At 41.4% G+C, this 13,304-nt stretch overlaps 1 protein-coding gene across 1 annotated transcript in view; it reads right to left on the bottom strand.

The window, feature by feature from the left end:
* Positions 1-13,304, bottom strand: part of LOC128636439 (gastrula zinc finger protein XlCGF26.1-like) — a 204,880-nt gene that overhangs the window by 94,267 nt on the left and 97,309 nt on the right. The window contains exon 5 of the mRNA XM_053689453.1: positions 600-710. Coding sequence (XP_053545428.1) covers positions 600-710 — 111 coding nt within the window. The remainder of the gene's footprint in view (positions 1-599; positions 711-13,304) is intronic.

Below are 13,304 nucleotides of genomic sequence, written 5' to 3' on the forward strand. Positions count from 1 at the left end.
CCTATATCTGACATGGGGACAATACAGCACTAGTATTCCAACAGCTCCTATATCTGACATGGGGACAATACAGCACTAGTATTCCAACAGCTCCTATATCTGACATGGGGACAATACAGCACTAGTATTCCAACAGCACCTATACCTGACATGGGGACAATACAACACTAGTATTCCAACAGCCCCTATACCTGACATGGGGACAATACAGCACTAGTATTCCAACAGCCCCTATACCTGACATGGGGACAATACAGCACTAGTATTCCAACAGCCCCTATACCTGACATGGGGACAATACAGCACTAGTATTCCAACAGCCCCTATACCTGATCAGATAACAATAGTAATGATTATAATCTGGCAGATATAAATGACAGCAGCTGTATAGGGTCTTACTGCTTGTGTGCCATGTGATCAGGAATAATATAACCAATCCCTAGAGATGTGACAACAGTAAGTATCAGGCTATACTGTACAGTGACAGTTAGTATGTAACTGAGGTGACACCCTGACTGGTGAAATAATATACAGTACTTAGAGACAATAAGTTATAAAAGCCAGGCAATACCCCATAAACAAATCACACATGTACTTACTTGCACTGCCGCTGTCACACATTTCCTGCTCTGCAGCTTCCAGCTGACACGTTACACTCAGATCTTCTGTTTTAACATCTACGTCAGTAATAATATCATCAATAATATCATCTGTCAGATAATTTAATGCAGACAATTATTAAGGGTTTAGGATTTTATTTCACCCCAAAAGCACATGGCACATTTGAAGGTGTGAGTATCAAGCACAGTTTCAGAACTTAAATGCACTGTAATATCTCTTTATTCCACCTTAAATAAGTTTGGATATGTCTCCCTTTGCAATCAGCACACTACATATTGCATGCAAGATCAGGTTTCATTGATTGATTGTTCTAACAATTATTGTGTCGAAACAAAAATAAAAAAAATAAAATGATGTTAAACGCATAGATAAAAAATTTACATGGAGCTTTATGATATTGTACATTCCTTGGAGAGGATAGTATTTTATAACTATCATTATTATATTGTTTGTATGTTATATGCATCAGTCATATGTAGGAGTTAGATATGTCATTATTTATAGATACAAGTACCAAGCCTCACTATAGAATTGCACAGGTGTGTTGTAAAAATGGAGTGGTGGCTTTGACACCAACCCCTATTTAGGAGCTTTGTATGTTCATTATGTGTATTGACATGATTAAGGACTGAGGTCCGAAGCATTATCTGGTGCACCTTGGTGTTTCAATACATTTCTGCTATTTTGGAAGTGGTGAGTGCTGCTGTCTTTGGACTGTTCCTCAGCAGCAAACATGAAAATCTGCAGGTTTGTTATCCTGTCTCTCTACACAGCTTTTGCAAGATAAAAGATTCACAGATCATAAAGACAATGGTAAGAATTAAAGTTTTTACTATTTTAAAGTATAACTGCATTGCCTAAAAACTCACTCCAACAGCTCCCTAATAACTCTTAAAGGGAGAGTCAGATGATAGCAATATATATATGCTAAAACAAATTTTCAGTAGCTGAAGTGTTCACACATACCCTGTTTGTTACAGATTGTTCAAGCCTTTAAAAATGGACCCAACTGAAATGGCAAAGCATATTACTGTACGCTCTCAAAGGGTGGACTTTTTTTTATCTCAGGGGTTTAAAGAGTTACAAACTGAAAATGAGGCTTTAAAAGCATACATAAGAGAAAATCTACCTCCTAAAAGTGTATCACAATCACAGATTTCTACCTCAATAACAGAAAGCCCAGAGCCTATTATAAGTCCCCCTGACAGATTTTCATGCAAACTATTGTTTAAGTTAAAGCCTAAAACTTACAGCAATGATAAAATAAAGGTCTTAACGACTATATCCTACCTCAGAGGGGAACCTCGCGCATGGGCTAATTCATATGTGGAGAAAGAAGATTCCATCCTTGAGTCTCTAGATTAATTTTTTGCTGCAATGTCCCTTCTCTATGATGACCCTGATAAGCAGAGTACTGCAGAGACTGCCATCCATTCTCTCAGGCAAGGCAAAAGACCTGTTGAGGACTATGTAGCAGAGTTTAAAAGATGGGTTCCAGATTCTGGACTGAACGACATCAGCTTTAAAAAATCAATTCCACTTAGGATTATCTGTGGACGTAAAGATGAACTCTCCAGAACTACAATCCCAGCTTCCCTGGAAGAACTTACCAAATTATCTATTAGCATTGACAGGAGATTAAGAGAACGGAGGGCTGAAAGATCCATAACAGAACTACACAGATGGCAGTTCATTCCCACTTTTTCTAACCATCCAGCCCCTAAAACCAGTATTGCACCTGAACCTATGGAGATAGGTGTAATCCTGGGACCCTTAACCCTTGAGGAGAAAAACAGAAGAAAAACATTACATCTTTGTATGTACTGTGTAGCCAGAGAACATGACTTATCTACCTGTCCTGGCAAGAAAAAAGACAGGTAAGCTCCCAAACCATACTAATATCTTACATAATTCTAAGAATTCTTATCTCATACTTCCACTTTTTTTTTACAGTGGGATTAAAGAAGAATCCAAGCTGATGCCATCATTGATACGGGTGCTTGTGGCAATTTCATTGATGCAAAATGTATTCAAGATAATAAAGTACCAAGCATTAAAAAATCTAACCCTGTGTCCATCCGTGTTATTGATGATACACCTGTCTCTTCCCGTCCTATCACACACCATACGATTCTTCTACAAATTGTTACTAAAGATGGGCATATAGAGTTCTTAACTTTTGAAATACTCCCTTCTCCCCTATAATTCTAGGGTTACGCTGGGTCACCTTACACTAACCAGAAATATTATGGGATCCTTTTTGTATTAAATTGAATTCCACATACTGTCACAGGACTTGTTACCCATCTCTTACGGTAATAGTCACTTCAGAAGAATTGCCAAAAAATACCAAGATTTTTTGGATGTATTCAATAAAAAAAAATTTGAAAATCTCCCACCTCACAAACCATACGATTGCCCTATTGATCTGTTGCCAGGGGCAACAGCACCTCATGGGCATATTTACCCCCTGTCAGAACCTGAACTCACCCACTTTCAAAATTATTTAGACAAAAATCTAAAAAAGGGGTTCATCCGACACTCAACATCCCCCGCTGGCACTGGAATGTTCTTTGTCAAAAATAAAGATCAATCCTTAAGACCAATAGTTTATTATAGGGCTCTTAATAAAGTTATAAAAAATTGTTAAACACTCCCGTTAATTCCAGACCTTATAGAAAGATTAAAAGACACCAACATATTCACTAAGTTAGATTTGAGAGGGGCATACAACTTAGTTCGCATTAGACAGGGGGATGAGTGGAAAACTGCATTTCGCACTAGATACTGTCTTTTTGTATATCTTGTAATGCTTTTTGGATTATGTAACGCCCCAGCCACTTTCCAACACTTTATAAATGACATTTTCAGGGACCTACTAGATAAATGCGTAGTCATTTATTTAGATGACATTTTGGTATACTCAACTTCATGTTAGGTGGGTACTTTTTCGCCTAAGGACACATAACTTATATGCAAAGTTGGAAAAATGTCAATTGCATCAAGAGGAAATAACTTTCCTAGGATACATCATATCATCATCTGGAATAAAAATGGATCAATCAAAGATTACTGCTATCACTGACTGGGTACCACCGGCAAAACAGAAAATCACTTCAGAAGTTTTTAGGCTTTGCAAATATTTACTAAAAAACATAAATTATGCTTACCAGATAATTTCATTTCCTTCTGTATAAGGAGAGTCCGCGGGTTCATTCCTTACTGTTGGGATATACTGAACCTGGCCACCGGGAGGAGGCAAAGACACCCCAGTCAAAGGTTTAAATACCTCTCCCACTTCCCCTATCCCCCAGTCATTCTGAAGAGGGAACAGTAGGAGAAATATCAGGGTATAAAAGGTGCCAGAAGAAATACACATAATTTATGGGGCCAACCATCGGAGAAACAGGGGTGGAAGCCGTGGACTCTCCTTATACAGAAGGAAATTAAAATTATCTGGTAAGCATAATTTATGTTTTCCTTCTGAATACAAGGAGAGTCCACGGCTTCATTCCTTACTGTTGGGAAACATAGACCCAAGCTCTAGAGGACACTGAATGGTAACGGGAGGGACAAAAATAGAGGCAGACCCTAATCTGAGGGCACCACAGCCTGCAAAACCTTTCTTCCGAAGGCTGCTTCAGCTGAAGCAAAAACATCAAACTTGAAGAATTTAGAAAAAGTGTGTAAGGAGGACCAGGTAGCTGCCTTACAAATCTGATCCATAGAGGTCTCGATCTTAAAGGCCCAAGAGGAAGACAATGCTCTAGTAGAATGAGACGTAATTTTCTGAGGAGGTCTATGTCCCGCTGTTTCATAAGCTAAAACGGATAAGACTCCTCAAACAAAAAGAAAAGGAAGTCGAAGAGACCTACTGACCCTTACACTTACCAGAATATGTCACAAACAAGGAAGAAGTTTGTCTAAAATCTTTAGAAGCTTAAAGATAAAACTTCAAGGCACGAACCACGTCAAATTATGAAGACGTTCCTTCGACAAAGAAGGATTAAGACACAAAGGGACCACAATCTCTTGATTAATTTTGCGATCCGACACGACTTTAGGGAGAAACCCTAACTTGGTACGTAAGACAGCCTAATCCGAATGGAACACCAGATAAGGAGGCTCACATTGTAAGGCAGCAATCTCATATACTCTGTGCGCCGAAGCAATAGCCAGTAAAAAAATAACTTTCCAGGACAATTTAATATCCATTTCATGCATAGGTTCAAACGGAGCCCGTTTCAAAACTTTAAGAACCAGATTTAGACTCCAAGTGGGAGCCGAAGATCTGAACACAGGTCTGAACCTAATCAGAGCTTTCACAAAAGACTGAACAACTGGACGCTCAGAGAGCCTCTTGTGCAGTAAAACAGACAAGGGTAAAATCTTTCCCCTCAGGGAACTGGCCGAAAGACCCTTCTCCAGACCATCCTGGAGAAACAACAGAATCCTGGCAAACTTAACCTTATGCCAAGGAAATCCACGCTTTTCACACCAGAATAAATAGGTTCTCCACACCTTATGATAGATGCGACGTGTAACCGGCTTACGAGTTTGGATGAGAGTAGTGGTGTTGAAAATAATCTCCACCACGATGCATCAGGATGCAACCCTCAACGATGCAGTGAAGAGGCTGAATCGATTCACGCGGCATCACATGTCCCCACCGGCACACATCTTCCTTCCCATTCTTCCCCTATCACATACTAGTTGGGGGATGTTCTGCCCACTGGCCAGTTTCACAGTGGGGTGTGACCATACCTTGCCCGGGCACCTGGGGGCATAAAGTAAAAACCCCTCTAAAACCAACACAGGAAGTTACTCTTGTACCAGGAATAATAATGGCGGCCCGCGCGCTTCCGCTGCTGTACACAAGACGGAAGATGTGTATCCCTATTGCTTGTTGTTGCCACTAGTTAATATGGCGGCATCACTAACTCAGAGGGAAATGTCGCTCGGAAAAAGTGTATTGTCCGCAGCCATAAACCGAGGGGTCCTGCAGCGTGGGGACAAGTATAAAGCACCTCTAGGATCTGACACAGCTACAAACATTTAACGCTAAGTTTTAGCATTGAGTGTGCCCCCCCGCGCCTTGATTCATATAATCCCCTATTGAATGATCACTTAGAGTTGCTTTTTATATGTGTCACAATCTCTATTACACTAACCACAAGTTACATCCTTTACTTATCTTAGTAGAGCAATCTCGCTATACCCAGCAACTTTCGAATAGTTGGTCAATTGCTATTGCTCTATTATCTATTTATCTTAAAACAGCGGCCCATTAGTTGTTCTTCACCAAGACCTCCTTCATAATGTAGATGACAATTTATCCTGATCATTTCTGCTTAAATAGCCTATTACGTTTGAATTCAAGCAAGTAGATAGAGCATTACATCATATTATGTATAGCCTATACATAAATTCACTTGCTATGCTTATGATTTTCATCAGCCCACAAGTGGCTCTATATCATCATAGGTTACCTCCATGAGTTTAAATGAATATTCATAGGTCCAAGAGTGGCCTTTATAATAGTAGGAGGTTGTTATACTTTAATATAGAGGTTTCAGCATTATATGTTAGCTCATAACTAGTATAATATAGTATATAGTTCTTTATTCCTCTCCCCTCATTGGATTAAAGAGACCTATTTAATACCCAATGTTTAAATTATGTAGTTTCTGTACACTCCTGACTATTACCACTAACACATTATGTAGTTTTTATATTATTACATATATATATATAGTTTGTATGTGTGCCTGTATATATATATATATATATATAAATAAATATAAAATATGGAATAGAACAAGTTCATGATGCATCGTGGAATCAAATCGAATCGATGACAGGATAATCGTAATCGAATTGAATTGTGAGACCAGTGAAGATGCACACCCCTAGATGAGAGTATCAATAACTCTCTCAGAAAAACCTCTCTTGGCTAGGACTAAGCGTTTAATCCCCACGCAGTCAGCCTCAGAGAATCTAGAATTTGATGAACAAAAGGACCTTGTTCCAGCAGATCCCTGCGACAAGGTAACTTTCATGGAGAAGATGACATCCTCACTAAGTCAGCGAACTGCGTCCTTGGCGGATACGATGGAGCAATCAGTATTACCAACGCCTGCTCCTGCTTGATGCAGGCCACTACCCGAGGAAGAAGTGGTAATGGCGGAAAAAGGTAGATTAGATTGAACCTCCAAGTTCGCTAATGCATCCATTAGCTCCGCCCGAGGATCTCTGGACCTCAACCCATATCTGGGTAGCTTGTTATTGAGACGGGACGCCATGAGATCTATCTCCGGCGTCCCCCACATGTTGCATATCTCCGCAAACACTTTGGGATGGAGAGACTATTCCCCCGGAAGAATGGATTGTCTGCTGAGAAAATCTGCTTCCCAGTTGTCCACACCCAGAACGTGGATCGCTGACAGCGAATAGCTGTGGGCCTCCACCCACTCCAGAATCCGAGATACTTCCCTCATCGCTAGGGAGCTTCTCGTTCCCCCCTGATGGTTGATGTAAGCCACCGAGGTTATATAGTCTGATTGTAATCTGATAAACCGTGACGAACCCAGAAGAGGCAAAGCCTTCAGAGCATTGTAGATTGCTCGAAGTTCCAAAATGTTGATCAGGAGGGAGCATTCCTCCTGAGACCACAGGCCCTGTGCCTTCTTGGTCCGTAGTCACAATCTCCCATGATGGTCTGAGAAAAGATGTCCCTCGGGACAGATGATCTGGACAGAGCCACCAAAAGAGCAATTATCTCGACCGGTTGTCCAGGAAAATCTGTTGAGGCAGATCTGAATGATCGCCATTCCACTGCCTCAGCATGCACAGCTGTAGCAGTCTGAGATGGAACCTGACAAAAGGAATTATGTCCATGCTGGACACCATAAGACCAATTTCCTCCATACACTGAGCCACAGGTGGCGTTAAAGGGACAGTATACTGTAAAATAGTTTTTCCCTTAATGTGTTTACAATATTTACAATTGCTTTTTTTACCAACTGCAGAGTAAAACATATATGAAAATGAGCTTTTTAAGGTTTATTTGTGTATATTAAAGCTCTGATTTTGTGTTTTGAAGCCACTACCTAATAAAATGGGTTGAGCTTGTAGGTATAATCAGATCTCATTACTGTATCACATTGTGCACATATACCTGCTTCTTTATCTTATATCTGTCCTTAAAACAATCACCAGTACTTTGAGAGAACAAAGGAAAATCAACATTTTATTACCTTATCTCTGCTATATCTCACTGGGAGTGTAATTTCTTCTGCTGGCTGTGTTTACAAAGCTTATCTATAGCTGGTACGCACGGCCACAAACTTTCAGAATAGGTGGGGATACCACATGCTAAATCAATCATTTCAAATGCCAATATAAGGGTAAAGGAGCTACATGTAAACAATTTAATACAGTCCAGCAGGTAAAGTGGATTATTGGGAACAAATTAAAGGGGAGAACATTTTTGAGTAAACTGTCCCTTTAAGGAGGTCCGGAGGGCAAGACATGCTGAAGCTAGCTTGCATCGTCCCTGGTAGGTTAGAAATATCCTCATGGATATTGAATCTATTTTAGTACCCAGGAATTCTACCCTGGTGTTTGGAATAAGATAATTCTTCTCTAAGTTTATCTTCCATCCATGTGATCGAATAAGAGAGAGAAGAAATACCGAATGGTCCTCTGATAGACGAAAGGATGGTGCTTGAACAAGAATATCATCCAATTAGGGAGCTACTGCTATACCCTGGGTTCTGGCGACAGCCAGGAGAGCTCCTAGAACCTTTGTAAAGATTCTTGGGGCCATAGCTAGACCAACCGGAAGTGCAATGAACTGGAAGTGCTGATCCCTTAAGAACTGGAAGTGGTCCCTGTGGATTGGAACGTGAAGGTAGGTATCCTTCAGATCTCTAGTGGTCATGAACTGTCCTGAACTAGAGGAAGAATGGACCTTATTGTCTCCATCTTGAACAATGGGACATTTAGAAACTTGTTTAAGCACGTTAGGTCCAGAATAGGGCGTAAAGTTCCCTCCTTCTTTGGGACCACAAACAGGTTTGAGTAGTATCCCAAACTTCTTTCTGCGATAGGAACCGGGACAATGAATCCTAAGGAGGACAGATCCCGCGGCGCACCCCAGAAATGCTTCCCTCTTTTATGGTTTTAAAGAAAGGCTTGAGAGGGTAAATCTGCCCTTGGGTGGATCAGATTTGAAACATATCTTGTATCCCTGAGCTTTGACCTCCAGGACCCATGGATCCTGCACATCCCTGGACCAAGTGACAGTCTGCCCCTTACACAATCCAGCTTTGGATCGGGGGCGGCCCCTTCATGCCGATTTGTTCTCGGCGGACTTCTTGCTCTGCTTGGATTTATTCCAGGATTGAGCCAGCTTCCAAGTGCTCTTGGTTTGCTCTGGCTTAGAGGAGGCCTGCTGCGACTTTTCAGAATGAAAATTAGATCCTTGTCCCTTAGATTTGTTATTTTTATCCTGCGGTAGGAAGGCACCCTTGTCCCATGTAACCATGGAAATAATAAAGTCCAGGCCTGGACCAAATAAAATGTTTCCCTTAAAGGAAAGGGGAAGTAGTCTAGACTTAGAAGTCATGTCCGCAGATCAGGACTTCAGCCAGAGTGCCCGACGCATCTGCACTGAGAAACCAGAGATTTTAGCGTTCAGGCGAATAATCTGCATGTTTGCATCACATTAGCAATTCTCAAAGCTTTAATTCTTTCTTGGATAACGTTGATGGGACCCTCCACCTCAATCAATTCCGCTAAGGAGTTGCACCAGTAGGCTGCAGCACCAGCAACGGAGGCAACAGCCGCTGCCGGTTGAAATAAATATCCCGTTTTCCTGAGAAAAGTTTCCATCTTCTTATCCATCAGCTCTCTGAAAGACGAGCTATCCTCAAGAGGGATAGTAGTACGATTAGTTAACGTGGCGATAGCACCATCCACCTTAGGGACGGAACCCCACAACTCCAGCTGAGAGTCCGGGAATTATTTTTTAAAGGCAGACGAAGGGAAAAAGGAAGATTCAATTCTATTCCATTTGTTTTTAATAATATTCGCCATTTTTACAGGTACAGGAAAGGTTAGCGGGGCTACCCTGTCCTCGTATACCCTGTCTAATTTATGTTAATCAGGAAACCTCCTTTAGAAGAAAACATAAGAGTTCAGTTTTAAATCTAAAGGCTGGCTCCACCGCAGCCGGAGGCCTAGAGGTAGGAGACTCCGAATCAGAAATTTCACCCTCTGAAGACTCAGATTGTGACCCATCCTGGGATACTTGAAAGGCAGACAAATAAAGTAAAATCACTGGATGTCCCCTGGACCGCAGAGCTATGTTTAACCTTTCGCTTGCACTTAGCAGGGCGAGGTAGCGCATTAAGGGCCTCAGACACTGCGGTCTTTAACTGTGCGGTAAAGTCTGATAGTAAAAGGCTACCTCCAGACGGAGGATCAAGCGTGCTACGGGAAGCTACATGTGACAATGGAGATGATTGATGGGTATGCACCTAGCGGGATGGTGAGTCCTCAGAGGTGGACAGCTCAGTCGTACTAAAGGGGTTAACCTTCTTAGACATAATAACCTTGTTGATGCATATGGAACATAGTTGAGAGGGTGGGCACACCAAGGCCTCCTCACAATATAGACAGGTATAACTAATAGGAATAGAGGGAGTACCCTCAAGCATATCAGGATCCTCCATAGCTTGTGCTAACAACAGTCGGATACAAATAAACAAACTTTTTATTTCTCGCTAAAATAGCACCTATATACCCCCAATGACTAGGGCACTCACCACCTCCTAGACCCAGGCAACCAGAGAAGAAGCGACTTCTCCGACAGCTAGCTCGGTCAGGAAAGAGAAAACGAAAGTGTGACCACACCCGGTCACGTGGTGCGCAAGGCAGAACTGTCCCTGCTATGAGAAAAAGCACGCCAAGCTACAAGCTGTGCAGCGTTCAAAGCGAAAGTAAAAACCTGTATGTTCCGTTGCCGCACGATAACAGTCTATGAGCACAAAAAAATAAATCTCACACATAAAGCAGCATACAATCAAAGTATCACATTTGATTAATCCCCACTGTCCAACAACCTACCTCAGGAGATATTAACCCATGATTCTATAAAAATAAAAGGAGTCACACTGTGACCCTGTCTTCAGCAATTTTAACATAAGTAAAAATGTAAACAATCTTACCAGAATCCGCGCTGTGGAACAGAAACACAACCTCTTAAGTGTGACAGTTTTGTAGCATCGCTCCTGACATGGACTTGAGTGAAGAAAGTAGACAGTGAAACTGGAACAACAGAGGAACTGGAACAATCACCCCTGAAAGCTCTAGGTCTGAAACACACTTCTGAAAAGCCTGAGCCTTCACAGGGTTTGTTGGAACATGAGAAAGAAAGAATCTTCCCATGGGAGGTCTTATTTTGAAACCTATTCAATAACCTTGAGAAACAATATCCTGAATCCACTGATTTTGAACAGAATCTGTCCAAATGTCTTGAAATAATTTCAATCTGCCCCCCCGGATTTGGTATCTTATTAGGCTTGGATTTATTTTAATTCGGAGATGGTCTCCAATTAGAGCCAGAGGCAAGGAGAGGTCTTTTGTTCTCTATTCTGACAAAAGGAACTAAAACGAATGGGAGCTTTAAACTTACCCTTAGATTTCTTATCTTGGGCAGAAAAACTCCCTTTCCCCCAGTGATAGTGGAGATAATAGAATCCAATTTATAACCAAATAAAATGTTACCCTGAAACAATAGAGATAGTAATCTAGATTTAGACACCATGTCAGCATTACAAGATTTAAGCCATAAAGCTCTTCTAGTAAGAATAGATAAAGACATAGATTTAATATCAATCTTAATGACATCAAATATAGCATCACAAATTAAATGATTAGCATGTTGAAGTAAAATAACAATGCTAGACAATTCAGGATCCGATAACTGCTGTGCTAAACTGTCCAACCAAAAAGTTGAAGCAGCGGCAACTTCCATAGGAAAAGTAGTACATTTGGCAAGAGTGGAAATAGCCCCATCACCATTTGGGACTTTCCCCCAAAACTCTAAATTGGCCACAGGTAAAGGATATAGCTTCTTAAACCTAGAAGAAGGGTTAAAAGAAGCACCTGGCCTAGACCATTCTTTAGTAATCATATTAGCGATAGCATCTGAAATAGGAAAAACTTCAGGAGTAACCTCAGAAGTTTTAAAAACAGAATTCAAATGTTTGCTAGCTTTGTTATAAACAGAACTTGTAATGTCTATGGGGAAAGGATCACAACTGCAGACTTATGAATAGGTTATTATGTATCACCAAGCAATTGGGCTATTAATTTGAATAGACCATACAGCTTTAAGTGACTTTGTTATATATAAATTAACAGTGTTGCAGAGCAAAAAACATTTGTTGCAACTTAAAAACTTTGCACCCAGTTGTGCTTATTGAAACAAATTATACTGCTTCCTTATTAATACATCTGTGGCCAGTCTGAATCCCAGATCCAATGATGTTGGGGTTAACTTGCAAATTGCTGTGCTTAGGGAAATCAATAACTTCAGATGGCTTTGTATCACTTCTCTGGCTTTCAGAAGAAATGACAGACAGAAGTATTAGGAACAAAGTATCTGCTTATGTTTCTTACCGGTCATTATCCGGTCAGTCCAGACAGAGCGTATGAGCGGTTCCTCGCTGCTTTGGTGTCGTCACAGTGGTCTGAGTCTGTGGCCTTGCAGCGTTTGCGGAGGAAAGGAGGTGGTGTCCGGTATGCTGTGACAGAGTGGCTTACAGCTGTGCAGTCTGAATAGCTCTGAGCAGCGGAATCCTCCAGTTTTAACCCCAGGGGTTTTTCAACTACTGACTCGTATGCCTTGCTTAGGCAGGAAGACCTGTGCATTAGGCAGAGAAGGCAGTTCACGGAACTCCCTAGTTTAAGCCGTGAGGGAAGGAAGTAGATACCAGGAATCTGCAGATCAGACACGTTTAGAAAATATTTGTAATCCAAAGGAGCAGGTGTCTCACTAAAGAGCTAGGAAACCAGTACTGCGGCTAGGTACAGCTTGTAGGTGCAATAACTAAGCACCTGTTTGTCGTCAGCTGAAGACTTAAATATAGGTGAGGCTGGATAACCATGTGACAGCAGGGAAGGAAAGAAAAGATGGAACAGATTCCTTACAGATGCCCCCCTTCAAGCAAGCCGACCCTCGGCTTGATGTTTGGGTCTATGAGGGTAACGTCTATGGAAGCGAGAGACAAGTCTAGGAGCATTTATATGAGTATATGGCTCCCATGTGTCATCTTCAGGGGAATAGCCCTTCCAGCGTACTAGATATTGTAGTTCGCCATTGCATAGTCTGGAATCCAGAAGATCCTGGACCTTATATGAATCGGAGTCTAAGAGTACAGGCGCTGGTGGCAGGATGGGTTTTAGAGATGGATCGCTTGAGGCTGGTTTAAGGAGTGAGACGTTAAAGGTAGGGTGAATTGGTAGAGAAGAGGGAAGATCAAGCATAACTGCATTTGAGTTGATGATGCGGGAGATGGTGAAAGGTCCAATGAAAAGTCCTGCTAGTTTTTTACTGGGTACCTGCATTTTGATGTTTTTCGTAGATAGCCAAACCTTATTGCCAACAGCATAGG

This window comes from Bombina bombina, chromosome 7 (assembly GCF_027579735.1).
Source record: "Bombina bombina isolate aBomBom1 chromosome 7, aBomBom1.pri, whole genome shotgun sequence".
Lineage (NCBI taxonomy): Eukaryota > Metazoa > Chordata > Amphibia > Anura > Bombinatoridae > Bombina > Bombina bombina.